The sequence below is a fragment of the Strix aluco genome, chromosome Z (genome assembly GCF_031877795.1).
Source record: "Strix aluco isolate bStrAlu1 chromosome Z, bStrAlu1.hap1, whole genome shotgun sequence".
Lineage (NCBI taxonomy): Eukaryota > Metazoa > Chordata > Aves > Strigiformes > Strigidae > Strix > Strix aluco.
Genome location: NC_133971.1, coordinates 14,726,299 through 14,744,452, shown reverse-complemented (window position 1 = coordinate 14,744,452; position 18,154 = coordinate 14,726,299). Strand labels below are relative to the sequence as shown.

Below are 18,154 nucleotides of genomic sequence, written 5' to 3'. Positions count from 1 at the left end.
GTCTTTTGTTTCTAGCTCCATGTAGAATTAATCATAGAATCATAGTATCATAGTGTCCCTCAAACAGGGTTCGTTACCCAGTGTGCAAAAGCCAATCTTACACACAGAGATGAGATAGCAGTTTATTCCATATTTGCACAGAGATGGGTGCTAGGTGGTAATTTCACAAACCTAGCACACCACATAAAAGAGCTTTAAGGTATTTATACACTTGAGGGTACACGAATACGCATTTATTATAATGTCCATTGGTTAGTTTCTTATCACTGTATCCCTCATTGATTAGTAACATTCCTCATTGCAATTTAAAGTTATGGTGTATTTTAATTTTTCTACACAAGCTCAAAGGGTGAGGGTCTTTATTTGGGCAGGGGTCTTCAGAGCAGGGGGCATGATTTTTACAGTTATAATAAGGATGGTTCCTCCAAAGGACACTCTAATCTCTAATTAAGCTGATTTACGGTATACAATTTTAATGAGCTTTCATATTTCAGGTTCTTCTTCTTCAAGGACAGTAGCTCCTGATTAGAAATTCCTTACTAAATCATTGCTGATGGTTTAAAGAACACACTGACCTAACTGATACATTCTGTATGGCCTTGTATTTGATGAGAAACATTTGTACAGACTGTAGTATGTCCTGTAAGTCCTTGTACTTGATGAGAAACATTTGTTCAGGCTACATTAGAATGGTTTGGGTTGGAAGGAACCTTAAAGATCATCTAGTCCCACCCCCCTGCCATGCGCAGGGACACCTTCCACTAGACCAGGTTGCTCAAAGCCCCGTCCAACCTGACGAACAGTTCCAGGGAGGGAGCATCAACTTCTCTGGGCAACCTGTTCCAGTGCCTCACCACCCTCACAGTAAAGAATTTCTTTCTTATATCTAACCTAAATGTACCCTGTTTCAGTTTAAAACTGTTAACCTTCATCCTACCACTACATTCTCTGACAGAGTGCCTCCCCATCTTTCCTTTCTTTCCTTTCTTTTTTTAGGTTAATCATCTAAACAGAGGAAATATTTTAAAAGCATGTATTGTGTGTTTTAAGGCAAACATAAGTATGAAGATAGTAGGTTTTAATTTTTGTGTTAGTAACAGTGAGAATTAAGTCTAGCTATAGGAAAATAGTTTACCAGTTAACTGCTTTACATACCCACTGGAATATCTGTGTCTCTAACAACTACATGATGGGCGAGCTGTGCTGACACGCTTCTGTTTCTCAAACTGTTCCCAGCTGATTTCCTTGTGCAGTGGGAAGGTCTCTGGATCTGTCTGTATGCAGGGCTTACATAAAAAGGACTCTGCAGCCAATTTATATATGTTTCCATGTAGCTGGTTTGCCTGGAATGGGTAGGGGGCTTATTTCATCTATTCATTTAGTGGTGACCTAAGATTGGTAAATAGGGAAAAAGTCCTGGACTTCTAGAATTATTTTTTAATAATTTTTTTTATATGAAGCAGTGCGTCCACAAGGTGGAAGCTTTAGAGCGAAGTCTAGCTTAGAATGATTGGTTAAACAGATGAAAGTGGAAGCACAGCTGAGAAGGGGACTTCCTGCCGTGTGGGGGATGCTGCAGCATCCAGGAAAGCAAAGTTGTGGAATGATAGCAAATGGGATGGTGGGAAAGAAGGGGTGCAAATGGGAGTGCTGGGGATTTGTCTTCCCAAGGAAAAGTTTGCCATACCCTCCTCAAAGCAGAGAAAGATGTGGGGAAAGGGTGTGTGATTTTAGTTTCCTAGATGAGCCAGGGCCTGCCTTGGGCTGGGGCAGAAAGGGCCCCTGTGGCTGTTTACCCACCACCAGCTGTGGGTGCATGCACAGGGAAGGCAAGAGCGGTGGGAATCGGAGGCTTGGCATTGCCCTGCACGAGCCATTTTGAGCACGGTGGGGCAGAGGCTGGAGCTAAAGGGCACCGGGAGCAGCTCAACAGGGCAAAACATCAAGGTGGGGGCACTGCAGTGGGGAGCGGTGCAGCTGAGGGCCCCCACTGCATGTCCCAGCCCCTGCCAGCAGCTGCAACCCATCACTCCATGTTTTGTTTCTCTTCGGCCTTTTAGATAATATTACCTGAGTCCTTGATAAAGGACTACAGTGCAGTTTGCATCCGAAATAACACTCAGACTTCAAGAAGTCCCCCATTAGGTCTCAGCAAAGTGACTAAATCAGTGTGTAAAGGAAGTCTCCCACCCAGACCGAAGTGTTTGTTCAATACCTGTGCTCCCTCCACGACCTGTACAGTGGAGAATCCAGAATGCGGGAGCAAGGCAGACCTCTGTGGCACAGAGGTGCTGCAGTTTCTCAAGTAGCATCTGAAACTGTGACCAGCAATGCCACTGGGCCATGCCACGGCCTGATGTATGGAATTCAGGTGAGCACTGCAGCAGGTTGTGTCCCTTCCCAGACATTTGCAAACATCCAAGGTGGAACAAAATGTGTGAGATGGGCCCAGCTCCTGCCTCCCAGCTACTCTTAATAAAAATCAGCTCTGTAGCAGAGTGAGCAGCTGTCTTAACTGCTTTTAGATAAGTATTCATTTGAGTTTGGACAGATGCATGAGCCACTGTGTTGCCAGAAGGGATACTATTAACACTGAAGGAAGTTAGCAGTAGGTTAAGAAGTGAAAGGCTGGGTTTAAAGTAGTGACTTTCTGTAACTCCTAATTCTCTTACCCTGAAGAAGGAGGTGGATGAGCTATAGCCCTAGGAAATGCAGAGCAAGAGACAGAGACCTCGCTAAGCATTCTGATTGCTGTAGGGGGAAAGGAGGAGTGTGGTAAAGCCAGAAACCACAAGAATGTACAGAACAAAAACACAAACACAGAAAAATAAAGTGTTTCCTTCAAATAGGAAGGCAAGCTGTCCAATACCGATTTCCACCTTCCCTGCACTATGCCTGCAGGGCTGAAGTAGGAGTCTTCAGGGAATAAGAGATCTTGGCAGTGCAGGCCACTGCCACAGCTTGACAACTCCGTCATTTTATCTGGGTTGTTTTCAGCTTGAGAGGTGCTATGCAGCAAACAGCAACAAATTTTGATATACCAGGAGTGACAGGGTCTGGTGTGAGGAGGATGAAGGAAGGCTCTGGAGGATTTTAGAAAGCTGATGAGCCCATCAGCTGTGCTTCTCTGCAATGGTGGTGGTGTAGCATAGATGGACAGACCTCACTCAGCGTGCCTGAACATGACTGCTCCAGCAGCTGGGGAGATGAAAACTCTTCCCTGGTATGATACATAAGAGAATATGTGCCCAGCTTGCTGGGCCAGACTAGAAACCTGAAATCCAAGTGGACACAGCATCGAAGTCATAGTGAGAAGCAGAAGGAGGCGATAAGAAAAATGTAATTTTGAGCTATTATGACAGGAAGAACAAAACCAGTTGTCAGTGTCATCAAGAGTTACAAAAGGTTTGAGTCAATGTCCTAGCAGAAAATAACAAACTGACAGCACACATGCTGACAGGATTGCGTGTGAAATGTCTACGTGGAACAAAGGCAGCACTGTTTTTTATCCCTGGATGTCAGTGGCTTCATATCTGTATTTATGGAGCTGAAACATTGCAAATGTGTTTTTGTAATGGCAGACTAGAGAACTTATCTGACTAGAGAGGGTTCTTTCAGCTACTGCTGTGCAGCATACAAATTGTATACAAAACTAGGACAACATTTGGAAGTATATTGGAAGGAAATGCTTGACTTATGTGTCTTTCATTCTGATCTTCAAAATATAAAGCACCATCTCATCACACTCTAGAGGAATATGTCACCGCAACCTTGAAATGGACAATGATGTGAATAATTCAAGCTTTTTGCATAGACAGGGCCAGGGCAGCCCGTTCTTATTCACTAATACCAGCTGAAGTGGGAGTGATGCTCTGTTCTGCATGGAGTTTTATTTAATAACACCAGGTAGTGCAGAAAAATATGTTTAAAAATATACGAGAGTGATTTAGAAGTTGAAAAATAAAGAAAGATTAGTCATCTGTTATTGTGGACTCAAATAAGTCCTGAAAGCTTCCTTAGTACTATTGCTATTGATTTATTTTATTTTATTTTGCTATGCCCAAGTCAACCTAATGCCAACCCATGAAACTGGCAAAGGAAAAGCTAGCAGCACAGTTGGTATAGATTGGTTTGCTTTGCCTCTTCCTCCAACCTGTAAATTTTACCTTATGGAGCTAGTCTTGCTAGAGTACTACACCAAGGCAGAAAATCAGCTGTACATCCTGGGTCTTATATCTGTTTGAGGGGTGGTTTTGGGGTATTTTTTGGCTAAGATGTCATTATTTAGTATTGCACTGTCAGACTCTCTTTGAATTGTGGGCTTTAGTCCAACCTGTCCTGTTAGTCACAGTCTCCAGACCAGCCCAGTCATCACAACTGGCTTTAAGCCCCATCACTGGACTTTGATACCCTCTTGCCCACTTGATACCCATGTTGTCCCACCACTGCCTGGTCAGGCTGTTGTCCCACAGGGTGACTTCAGTCTTTAGTTAGCACCAAAGACATCAGGGATGAGATGGTCTGTGCATCAGTCTCCACAGACCTCAGCATGGGCCAGTGCAGGGCAGCCCTTCTTGTTCTGTGCTCTGGAGAGCAAATTCATGGAAAGATAAGGCCGGCATGGCTAATACCAGGATTACCTTTTTGTTTCTGATAGGAACTGAGCAGTTTTGCTGAGTGCCCTGTAGAAAAACATTACAGTTCAGAGAGTTTGCTTGATGGAGCAATTATGGCTCTCCTCAGGACTTCCTCTTCTCCTTCAAAGATCTCTTCCTTCTGCCAAGTGCTTGGTGCCCTCTGGAAACAATGCTGACTGCTTCTCAGGGGTATCCTCCTGCCTCTGCAGCTGCAGTTATGTCTGGTACCCGGGTGGTGCTGGGTTGCAGCCTGTGGCAGTTGGTCAGATGGGTTCTGCTTCTCTGATCCCGTGGTCAGGAGCCACATTTCTTCACTCTTGATGAAGAAGTGCTCTATCCTAATCACCTGGAAAGTGACCCTCCCCTCTGCTCAGTGGAAGTGGGATGTTGAGTGGCCATAGGTTTGCATCCTTCCATGGGCATGACAGAGACTTCACCACCTCTGCTCTACTGAAGCCTCTGCCTTTGCCAGCAGATACTCTGACTTTCTTTCCCTCAGCTACTAATACAATTTCCCTAAATGAACTGCTGTCTGCTCAAGAAATATTTGGGTTCTGATTACCTTTTCTGTATTTTTTTGGAACAAATATTGCAACCTTAAAAATACTTTATTTTTAAAAATTATATTATGTCTTTCAATTGCTTTTGTTGTTCTTTACACTCTTATTTCTAAGACTGTTTTTTATCCTAAAGCTTCCCAGAAAACATTTCTCCAGCCTTTTTTTTTTCAACTGAGATATTTGATTGCATCATATGACAGTGCACTCATTACATATCATAAGGTTTAAAGTTAGCTTTACAGAACATTGTTTTTTTATTTGGGGAGGGCTTGGTATATTTTTATTGTTGAATGTATTCTAAATTACTTTCTTAAATATGTAAAGTGCTTAGAGGAAGAAACATATGAGAAGACAGTAACAAACTAGCGGATAGATTCCCTACTCCTTTGAGCATTGTATAATCATTTACACTTGAGCAAAGCAAGTGTGGGTGCTATTAAAACACTGACAGTATCTTCTAAGTGTTTAATGTAAGGTTTAAATTATGCTGTGAGATAACCACGCACTGGAGAATGGTTCCAGAATCAGCTCAATCTCACACCGGCAAAAGAAGGTCAGATCAAAGACTGGTTTTCCTGCATTGTCAAGAGCATTTAAACACCTCCCCTTCATTGAACTAACCTTGCAACATGAAGCTTTACAAAAATTTGTCTACAATACATTTGTCAGATGAAATATGACTTTGCTTATGCTTGTGTTTCAAAATTTATGCACATGCAGTATTTTTACAACTTTGAAAAGTATTTTTGCTTTAATGTAAAAATTTAGGTTTTACTGCAATAATTTAATTTGTTGTGTGTTTTTACAGCTTTTATTTTCTTTTGTTCTTTTTGGTTTTAGTTTAAAAGATCTTATCCAAAGTGAAGATGTGAAACCCAGGCTGCAGTACATCATGACTAACCCTTCCTTTTCTATGGTAACTGTTCAAAGTGAAGACAGTGGGATAACCTGGGAAACCAGCTCAAGCAGATGTTCTACTCCCTGGGCCTCAGAAACTAGTACAACTTCTGATCTTTACAGTATGGAAAGTTCACCAGTAGGTTCTCCTCCAGGAAAAGTAATCTTTATTATGGATGAAGGTAAGATTGTTCGGAAAAGGAAGCGCAAAGCTTCAAATAGGTTGCCAATAACTACAAGCCTGAAGGGACGCCAGAGCAATAAAAAACGTGACTCTTCTGGAATGCAGAGGCAAGAACCAAGAACTGTTCTAGGAGATGTGCAAGCCTCTGTGTTGAATGTTGAGCAGGTGGAAGCACAAGACACAGATGAGGAAATGTTGGATGACAAAGAAGATCTAGAGAACATCACAGAAGAGCCAGTAAAACGTGCTCCAATAAGATCAATATTTAGAGAGAGCAGACTGAGAAAAGTAGGGCCGATCCTTGGAGGACCAGTACAAGCCAGAATCCAGCTGTTCAACTCAATTTTTAGCGGGATGGGGCCAGCCCCTGAAACATTGGAGAAAATCAGTATCCAGAGAAGTAGCTCAGTTTCAGGAGATTCTGAACAGTTCCTTGATACATCAGTAAAAGAAAGACTGCAGAAGTTCAGTTCACTTTCAGAAGCAACACATCCAACACCTTACCAGAGAGCAAAAAGTAGAAATCTTGAAACACCATCAGAGAGAAGAAGGGAGCAAAGAGAACAACCCACAGCACATGCAGATCAAAGCTATTCTTCACCAGCAACACCCTTTGAAAAATGGCTTGCTAATAAAGATGATGTTTCATCTGAAAATACTAAACCCATTAAAATGAAAGATAAACCAAGCAGATTTTCAGGCTCTGGTGCAGAAACAACTCTTCAACATGAAGAAGGAAAAGACAGACAATCTCTTTCAGAGACTCCAGATGAGGTATTGGGACATTCACTGAAATCCTGGCCTCCTGAAGAAGCCAGGAAGGAACAAAGTTATTCACCTGCATCCAAAACATCAATAACAGAGCAAACAGGGTCTATTTCATTGGAGTCTAATGATAAATCAGAGAAACAAGTGCCACTTCCCTCAGCTGAAAATGCAAACAAGAAACCAGACAACTCACTGCTGACAGCATCAGATCATCTGGATGAACCAAAGGAGCAGGAAATTCAGCCTAATTCTGCACCACAGTCTGTTTCAGCAGGTTTTGTTAATGAATTAGATAGACAAAGTACCCAGCCTATTTTGCCTACAACATCCGTGTCAGAACATTCTGAGAGGGAAGCACAGAAGTCAACAGTTCCCTCTTACCTACCTAGTGCTCCATCAGCTAAATCCACTCTGTCTGAAATAAGACAGGAGGATATTATTCCTCAGTCATCAGAAAGTGCACAATCTGAGTCTGAGCACGTGCTTTTACCACATTCTGTAGATGAAACAGAGAAGCAAAAAACTGAGTGTCACTCGTCAATAACTGCACTGTCAGAAACTGAGCCTTCATGTCTATTGTATTCTGCTGAAAAAAAGGAGGGTCAAAAGCCACCACCACTGGACACCCAAACTGTTCACTTAGAGAAGAAAACAAAGTCTGAACAAGACTTTTCCTCCTCCCTTCAGGAAACAGAGGAGCAAGAAGTTAAACTAAATTCACCTATTCCTGAAAAGATAGATTCTAAATATTTCAGCATTTCATATCCTGTTCACACAGAAACAGAAGAAACTCAGAAAACTTCAGCTATAAATAAAGCAGTAGATTCGGATCACCCTGATTCTTCCATTGAAAAAAACAAACAAGCAGAGAGTGCACAAATGGAGATGGAGCATTCAGATTTCTCATATTCCAGCAAAGAAACTGGGGAATCAGAGAGAACACAGGTGGAGATGGAGCATCCAGACTTTTCTTTTTCCAGGGAAGAAATGGAGGAATCTGAAAGTGCACAGCTAGAGGGAGAGCATCCAGATTTCTCATATTCCTGGGAAGAAAGAAAGGAATCAGAGAGCGCAAAACTGGAGACAGAATATCCAGAACTGCTTTTTGCCGTTAAAGAAACAAAGGAATCGGAGAGTGCACAGCTGGAGATGGAGCATCTCTATTTCTCATATTCCAAGGAAGAAACAGAAGAATTGAAACGTGCCCAACTGGATACAAAGCAGCCAGACTTTTTGTATTCCATGGAGGAAATGGAGAGTTCACAATTGGAGACAGAGCATCCAGAATTTTTTTCCAAGAAAGAAACAGAAGAATCAGAGAGTACACAGATGGGGATGGAGCATCCAGACTTTTCTTTTTCCAGGGAAGAAATGGAGGAATCTGAAAGTGCACAGCTGGAAGCAGAACATCCAGATTTCTCATATTCCAGAGAAGAAATGGAGGAATCTGAAAGTGCACAGCGGGAGATAGGTCATCCAGACTTTTCTTTATCCAGGGAAGAAGTGGAGGAATTGGAAAGTGCACGGCTGGAAATAGAACATCAGGAGTTTTTCTTTTCCAGGGAAAAAACAGGAAAACAAAAATCTGTTCCTTTTGAACTGGAACAGCCAGAGTCTTATTCCCCCGAAGAAGCAGAGCAAGAAGAAACAGCACAGCTTGTGCTGGTACCTTCAGATTTACCATATTTGATGGAAGAAGCAGAGAAAGAAAGCACTACAAAACTCCAGTTGGTACATCCAGATATATTTGATTCCACCAGAGGAGCAGAGACACAGCAAGCAGGGTATCTGGAAGCAGCACATTCAGGTTTACCATATCCCATGAATAAAATAAACCAGCAAGAATTGGCACACGCTGATTTGGATAATTCTCTTACACCATATTTTGGTGACAAAGGAGAGCAGCTGCAGCCTGTACAGCAGGATTCACAGCCTGGAGGTAAGCCATATTCCTGTGCCAAGGGAATGCAAGGAGAAACTACTCAACTGCAGTCAGAGCATCCAGTTTTGTCATATTCTACTGGAAAAGAACAGCAGCATAAAACCTCACAGCTGAGGGCAGAACAGTCAGAGACATCATACTCTACTGGCAAAACAGAACAGGAAATATTGCAACCAAAGCTGAAACAAGGAGATTCACCATATTCCCAGGGAGAAACAGCACAAGAAATTGTACAAAGAGACTTTGAAGGTTCAGAGCCATCATATTTCATTAGTGAAGCAGAGCAACATGAAAATGTACAACTAGTTTCAGAAAATAGGGACTTCTCATTTACCACTAGAGAAGTAATGCAAAAAGGAGTAGAGTCAGAATCTTTGGGGTCTTCACATTCTACTGACAGAACAAAGCCCGGGAAAATGGTACGAATGGAGCAGGAGAAGTTGCTTCCCCTCTGTTCCACTGCTGGTAGTCAGCAACAGGAAACACCACCACTGGATGTGGCCCTGCCAGATATATCATATTCCTCTGGCAGAATGGAAGAACAAGATATAGTACAAAGACAGCTGGAACAGCAGGAAACAGTCCAAAAAAAAGCTATGGAAATGGAATATTCAGATTTGTCAGAAACCTGGGGAAAAGAAGAGCTGCAGGTCATAGACCAAATTAATTTGGCACAGCAAGAAATAGCTCAGCCAGAAATAGTGCATGGGTCTGTGCCATATTCTTTACGTGAAGAAATGCAAGAAGAAACACAAGCAGAGCCGACATACCCAGAACAGACATTTTATGTAAGTACAGAAATGCAGGAGGAAATGACACAACACAAATCAGAGCAACCATTTTTTTCACATTTTACTGGCAAAACAGAGAAACCAGAAATAGTACATCCTGAACAGGAACAAATATTTTTGCCATCTTCCAGTGGAAAAGAAACTCCACCAGAAATGGAAATAAGTTCAGAATATCCAGATTTGTCATATTTCTCTCATGAAGCTGAACAACAGAAGAAGTTGAAACATCCAACCTCACCATTTTTGAAGCAACAAGAAACTGCACCGCTGGTGATGGAATGTCCAGATTCTTCAGGCAACAGTGGTGAAGCAAAACCAGGCAACATCATAGAGCAGGAGTCAGGACATCCAGAGCTCTCATACTCCATGGGAGAAACACAACAACAATCAGAACATTTGGATTCACCAGGAACCCTTGGTGAAGCAGCACAAGATGAAAGTATGGAAGTGGAATCTAAATACCCAGATCTGTCATGTTTTGATGGCAATAGAAACCAGCAAGAAACTTCACAATTGGATTCAAAATATCCAGATTTATCACTTTCATTTGGTAAAGCCAAAGAACAAGCGGCTCAAGAGTTTGAACCTAAACAACAAGAATTGCCTAAAGTGGCCAGAAAAAGAGCTTCTCCAGCAATTGCACAAATAGAGTCAAAACATCCAGATTTGGCATTTTCCCCTGGCAAAGCAAATGAGTCAGAAATTGCAACATGGGAAATGAAGCATCCTGATTGGTCACATTCCACTGATGAGACAAACCAACAAGAAGTAGTACGGTTGGATCAGAAACACAGAAAAATTTCTGCTGGCAGAGAAAACCAGCAGCAAACCACAAAACCACAGCTAGAGCAAGAAAAGTTACCACATTTTCCTGGTAAAACAGAGCAATTAAAACACGGCCAGGAGGACTTGGAACGACCAGATTTATCATTTTCCATTGACAGGCCAGATGATGAAATGGCCCCACCAGCGGCAGAGAACCCTGATGTGACATATCATCTGGACAACGCAGAGGTGCAACAAAGAGTACAACAAGAAACAGAGCAAACTTATTCCTTAAGAAAAGCAGAACAAAAGAGAGTTTGGCCAGAAGTTCCACATTTGGCCCATTCTGTGGATACAGCAGCAGCAGAAGAAATGGCAGAAGCAGGGCAGGGACGTCCTGACTTGCCTTATTCCGTTTTCAAAGCAGGAGGATTGCAAACTGCACAGCTGAAACCTGAACACCCTGGTCTAGCATGTTCCCTAAACAAAGTGCAGACAACGACCCAGCTGGGATTGGAACAGCCAGATGCATTGTACATTCATGACAAAACAGAGCAACTCCCACCTTCCCAGCTGGAGCTGGGCCATGCAGACTTGGCATCCCCTGCCAACAAAGTGGGGCAGCAAGGGATGGAGCACACAGCCTTGGGAAGCCCTAATGGCAGACAGTCTGTCAGCAGAGCAGGTAAAACAGAGCAAAGAGAAATGGCAAAACCAGAGCCAAAGCATCTTGATTTATCCTATTCTATTGATAAAACACAAACACAAGAAGCTACACAACCGGTGTTAGGAAAGCCAGATCTATCATCTTGGCCTGGCAAAACAGAGCAAGCACAAACTGCTCAAGAGAAGCCAGACTGCTTGCATTCTTTCAAAAAACCTGCACAAGGTGAGAAAGCACAGCCAGAATTCGGACATTCGCAGTTATCTTCTTCTGTTAGTGAAGCAGAACAAGAAACTGCACGTGCAAAATCAAACTGTTTAGATTTATCTGCTGGCAGATTAGAACACCATGAAATCATACAACCAGAGGCCGAAATAATGGATTTATCATGTTCAATTGGTGAAACGCAGCAACCTCAAATTGCTGAAGAGGATTTGGAGTATCCAGATTTATTGCATTCCACTGGCACAGTACAGCAACAAGAAAAGTTTCAACCAGAACAGGAACAGCGAGGTAGTTTTTCATCATCTCTCAGCAAAGAAGAGCAATGGGAAGGTGTAGAAATGCAGGCAGAACACCCTGAGCTCCAGTGCTCTATGGGGAAAACAGAAGGACTGCAAAATTTCCAAGCAAAATCAGAATATGCAGATTTGTCATTCTCTGTTGACACAGCAGAACCTCGTACAACAAGACATCCAGAGTTGAAAGAACACAATTTGTTCCATTCTTTTGTCAAAACAAAGCCATCATGGGCTGCCCCACTGGAGTCTGAACATCCAGATGTCTCAGATGCCATGGGCAAAGTACCGTACCCTGATTTGTCATCTTCTGTTAGTGAAGAAAAGCGAAGTGCACGACTGGAGGTCAAACAGGAGAGGGGAAGCTATACATTATACCCAGAGGAAACAGTACGACTGAAATTGGAACAGCCAATGTTTTCAAGTTCTCATGGCACAGCAGAGCAACTAAATAGGGCCCCACTGGAAGGGGAATTCCTGGACTTCTTATATTCCTCTGGGAAAAAAGATCAGCAAGAAATGGTGAAACAGGAGTTGGAGCATTCAGATTTATCATATTCCACTGATAAAACACAGCACCAAGAAACCATGCAACTTGGATTAGGACAAACAGATTTATCATCTTGCCCTGGGAAGACAGAGCAACCACAAACTCTTCAAGGGGAAGCAGAGCATCAGGACTTGCTGCATTTCACTGGCAAAACAGAGGGACGGGGAACAGCACAAACAGAGGTTGAGCGTCCAGATTTGTCATATTCCAGTGACAAATTAGAGCAGTCACCAACTACACAATGGAAATCAGAGCAGCTTGTAACACCTCATCCCACTGGAAAAACAGAACAACAACAAATGGCACATCCAGAGCAGGAACTTCCCAGTTTATCATATTCCATTTGCAAAACACTGTCACAAGAAGCAACACAAATGGACTTAGAGCAACAAGATTTAACATATGCCCTTGGTAATACAGATGAAATACAAACTGTGCAATGTGAACTGGAACATACAGGTTTGTTGTATTCTTCTGGCAAAAGAGAACAAGAAATGGTATTGCCAGAGTTGCGACATCTGCAGCTGTCTTACCCTGTTAGAGAAACAGAAGAGGAAGCTCCCCATCAAAAATCAGACTATCCAGATTTGTCATATTCTATTGGTCAACAAGAGCACCATGAAATTGAACAACTGATGGTGGAAGAAATGAATTTATTGTATCCAGCTGGCAAACCAGAGCACTCACAACCTGCCCAAGAAATACGACAACAGCCAGAGCTTTTGGAGTCCTTCAGCAAACTAGAGGAAAAGGGAATGGCCTACCCTGACTTTTTGCACTCCCTTGGTGAAGAAAAGCAGAAACCAGCTTCACAATTAGGCTCAGTGCAACCAGGTTTATCACATTCACTTGCCAAAACAGAAAACCAGGAAACTACACAAGCAGAGTTCGTGCCTTCTGATTTTTCATATTCCACAGGAAGAGCAGAACATTTGCAACCAGAACAACTAAAATCAAAATGTCCAGATTTGTCATATTCTCTTGGCAAAGCAGAGACTCATGGAATTAAACCACCAGATTTATTGTACTCCTATACCAAAGCAGAGCAATCACAGACTGCCCAGCTGGAGCATCCAGAGACATCATATTTCACAGGTGAAATGGAGTGGAAGGATGGGGCCCAACATGAACTGAAATGCATTAATTTGCAGTACTCTGTTGTTGAAACAGAGCAACCAGAAACACCTTCTGTATCGCGTATGTTTGACAGAACCAAGGAGCAGGGAACTGCACAACTGGACTTTGAACACTCAGATTTATTAAATCCTACTGACAAAGGAGAAAAGCATGAAACAGCCCCACTGAGAGCAGGACATTCAGAGGAGCAAGACACCGGGGCTACTTCATCTCTAACTGCCCAGTTGGAAACTGAACAACAAGATTTATCCTCTTCCTCTGAGGAAGCAGAGAGACAAAAAATGCAACCGAATTCATCTCTTCCTGAACGAACAGTGTCTGTAGCTTTGGGTGTTTCACATTCTGTCTCTGAAGCAAAACCAGAAGGAAGTCCAAAGTCCTCACCTGTAACTGGAGGTCTGTCTCCCAAGCACTTAGATTTGTCTTACACCCACTGTATAACAGAGCAGTCAGAAGCTGCCCAGCCTGAGTCAGGTTTCTTCTTTGCAAGAAAAGAAGCAGAGAATACAAAAAATCATCTACATTTGCCTGTGGTTGCACAGCCAGAGGCTGAACACATAATTTTACCTGAAACAGAGAGAGAACAGGCTCCACACTACTTCCACACAGCTATGCAATTAGAATCTGAACAATTAAATTTATCATATTCTACAGATAAAGCAGAAACTCTAGAAAGTCAAGATTATTTAAGTTTACCTTCAAAACTGGAGTCTGAACCTTCAGTTCCATTTTATTCAGCTGATGAAACGTATCAACAAGAAATTCCACCTTATTCAAAACCAGCCTCTGAGTATTTGTTTCCCACACAGTCCCTTGCTGAACAAGAAAAGCAAAACATGCAGCCACTCATTCCCAAGTCTGCACAATCAGAGTGCAAACATGTAATTCCACCATATGATGAAAAAGAATTGCAAGAAGTTCAGCTCTGTTCACCTGAAACAGCAAGCTTGAAGACAGTGCAGTTGGAAAGTATGTCTCTAACACACACACAAGACCAAGATGAGCAAGAATCTCAAGATCATTTGTTGGACACAAACTATTTGTCATCAGAGCAGTTAAGAAGTACCCCCAAATTCACTACTGAGCAGGATAAGCAAGAAATGCAACCTAATGTGCAGACAGTGCCAAGGTTGGTGACCACAGTGTCAAAAGTCACTGCTGTAGCAGACCAGCAAGCAGTGTCATCAGATTCATTTGTTCCTTTTTATACATTACCTGAAAAATTAGTATCAGTGGCTTTCACTAACGATGAAGAGAAACAAAATATACCATCATCTTTATCTGATGTCATAGGCATGCTTGGAAAGCAATCTGACATAGTTTCAGGCGTTTATACTGAAGGACAGGATAGATGTGAAATGCAACAATATTTTGCAAACCAAAAGCATACATCCTTAGAGCATCTGGGAGCTGTTTCATCAGATCTTCTTTATGAAACAGTGGTACACAAACCTCAGCATTATTCTGGTGAACGGGGAAGCCTTTCTTCAGGAGAGATTAAGTCTGCTAGCTCTAGTTCTGATGAAAAGCAGAATCCAGATATTCCATCTTTTGGGCTAGCTAGCTGGCTGGCAGAAGAGGTGAAAGCTCGTTCAATTAGTCCAATAAGAGCTGCAGAAGTAGACAGACAAGGAATTCAACTTTCTCCAGATGAAGCTTCTCATTTTGGATCAAAACATTTCCCAGCTGAATGTTGCACAGAACTTACAGTTCATGGTGCTACAAAGAATAAAGGACATACATTTAGAGTTTCTGATTCAGTGTCAAGTGAAGTTTCCCACAGAAGGTCCTCAGACACTAGTCACAGAATGCAAAGGTATGATTTACCATCTCTGGTAGGAGATAACCCAGGTCCAGACAAAGCTTCAGAGTGTGAAACTAGCATTGGAAACCCTGCAAAAATGGAAGTAACGCAACATCCAGAGGTGGACAAAGTGTCTGAAGTGCCTGAACATTGCCTGAGAGGAGAAGAGGAAGAAAAGGAACATGTGAGCACTGTAGAAGACAGTCAGCATGCTCCAGAGACTACTGAACAAAAAGATCTATTTAATATAATTTCAGAAGGTTATGAGATACTCAATATTCATGCTCCTACATGTATTTCTTCTGTTGATCAAGAAGAAAGTGAACACATGGCAGATAAACTGGAATACTTGGAAACAAACCCTTCATTTAAAAGAAAATTAGTTGATGATAGCCAGAGACTCCTAGCTTCTGGGACAGCCACAGAAATTTCAGAAAGCTCAGTGTTGGGAAAGCCTGCAAGCCATGAACTAAAAGATTTGGTCAAAAATGATGATGTTGAGGAAACTGGAGGAACACAAGAAGAAAATCCTGTTTTGCCAGAAAACAATAATAGTGCAGTATTGGATCCTAGTAATGGTATGGCTGATATGGATTATTTTGAAAAATATACATTAATTGATGACAAAACCCCAATTAAGCCACATTTTGAAAGTCCAAGTTCATTGTTTTGTGTGACAGAAGATCCCAATGAACCTGTGGAAGAAGCCGTGTCTTTTAAAGAAAGCACTGAGGTAGATACTATGGAAGAGGATTTTTCCTTACTTGAGGATCTGGATGAAGTCTTTTATGGTACTGCAAAAGGAGAAAGCAAAATGCAGTCCTATGCAGATGCTCCAAAACCTTTACCTCTGCAGAAATCAATTGATATTAGCAGTAAAAAGGTTGCAAATACAGAAGATGAACAAAAGCCACCAGGGACCCCGCTCTTTGATTCGGAACAAGGCGTGCTAGAACGATCTCTGTTGTTCCCTACCACTGTTGCTGCGGTTAATCCAGAGCTTCTAGAGGAGCCACCTGCTCTGTCGTTTCTATACAAGGACCTCTATGCAGAAGCAGTAGGAGAAAAGACAAAGGATGAGACACCCTCTGATGAGGAAAGTGGTAATTCTAATGCATCTTTCCCTAGTAGAAATTCAGACACAGATGATGGAACGGGAATATATTTTGAAAAATACATTCTTAAAGATGAAATTCCAAGTAAGGCCATAAGGACTCAAAAGGATCAGATACCAGAAGATGAGTCTTTTAGTGGAGGAATTTCAGTTCAGAGTTCAGAGGACAAACACAAGCGGGGGTCTGGTGATGTTCAGTGTGTCAGGACTGAGGTTCTGCCAGAAAGGGGTGTTGTGAAGAGTGAGAAAGCCCAGGTTGACAGTGACATTCAAGCAACAATTTGTAAACCAACGCATGCCATTCCTTTTGGAAGCAAAGTAATTCTTTCAGGTACAAGAACCGATGCCACTGAACAAAGAGAAGAAGGAAACGTACCTGTAGAAACAACTGAGGAGTTGCCAGAGCAATCAAGTCAACTAGTGGATTATCAGGGAGCTACATATCAAGAAGCTGGTAATGAGCAGGAAGAACAGCATGACATAACAGCAGTTCCTCAAATGGAAAAGTACGTCCCATATGTCAGGACTCCTGTTGAAGACAGTGAAGATGTTCTGTATACTCAGGAAAATCTTTCCTGTGTCCCTAGCATTCAGCAAACAGAGAAGCCAGACTGGCAAAGAGAGGAGAAGCACCCTGATGTTTATGAAGATCTTGCTGAGTCAATGGACTATGATGTGATTACACAAGAAGAACTTTTGCAAGATGAAATATCATCTCAATTAACACATGAGGAGCTATTATTTGAAGACAGGGACTCTTTTGAGCATGCTGGTGATAGTTATGAATTCGTTAATGAGCCAGAGCAAAGAACACCTCTTGAGCTTGAAGATTCAGGCTTTGTGCTGATGAATCCTGAAAAATCAGCAACAAACATTCCTCAAGTTGAGAGCCCACAAAGAGAACTGAAGAAAGTGCAAGCAGACACATATTGTTACCACTGCAAATGCCCAATATCTGCTATTGACAAGCTTTTTGGAGACCATAAAGACCATGAAGTCACAACGCTAGATGATGCTGCAACCAAGATGAAGGTAAGAATTAATTTGGGTTAGGGAAGGAGCTACTGAGGGTAATTTCTCCAGACCTCCTGTTTTGTCAAGGGAGAGGTTTCAGAGAGCACTCCAGAAGCTAAGTCACAGTATCTATAAAATAAAAACTATTCCTAAACACCTGTTAGAGATCTTGAAGGGAGACTATCTTATTAAGGTATTCTCTAGAGTCCTAGGCTTGCTAAGCTGATATTTTATTTGTTCAGAAGTTTGAATGACCTTGTATATATGTAGCTGTTAGCAGATTTTCCATCTTTTAGCCTTCTCACCTGTGTGAGTTTATTCTGGTTTGTATGTGTAGGGTGAGAAATGGGAAGAGTGTTGTTTCTATGAAAATAAAATTTTAGTAACAGCAGCTCATTTCACTTGACAAGGTACAGAAACCTCCATATGTGGAGACCAGTATCATCATAGAGTGTTCCCTGTCCCAGTTACATGTGTTGGTTGCTCAGAGATGTTAGACAAGTTACACAGTTTACACTACACTGTTTTGTTGAAACCATCCTCATTTTCTGTTCAGTTCATGTTCATCTGTGCCAACAGTGTTTTAGCTGTAGCATTGGTAAGAGTTTAGCAAGTCCTACTTCTTCCCACTATCTCTAAGCTGTGCCACTGTAAAAGATAGATAAAAATGCCCTCTATTTCAGTAGCCTAGTCCTTTGCTATCGATACTAATGAAAATGCTTTCATTTCTGTGGAGGCTATTCTTCATTAAATTGTAGTTCTGTTTGTGATGTCTCACTTTTCCTGTATCAGATTTGTTCATATACAAG

The 18,154-nt window shown here is 42.0% G+C and overlaps 1 protein-coding gene across 1 annotated transcript in view; it reads left to right on the top strand.

Moving 5' to 3' along the window:
* The window catches only part of CMYA5 (cardiomyopathy associated 5), a 49,484-nt gene that overhangs the window by 3,010 nt on the left and 28,320 nt on the right, over positions 1 to 18,154 (top strand). The window contains exon 2 of the mRNA XM_074812047.1: positions 6,038 to 17,363. Coding sequence (XP_074668148.1) covers positions 6,038 to 17,363 — 11,326 coding nt within the window. The remainder of the gene's footprint in view (positions 1 to 6,037; positions 17,364 to 18,154) is intronic.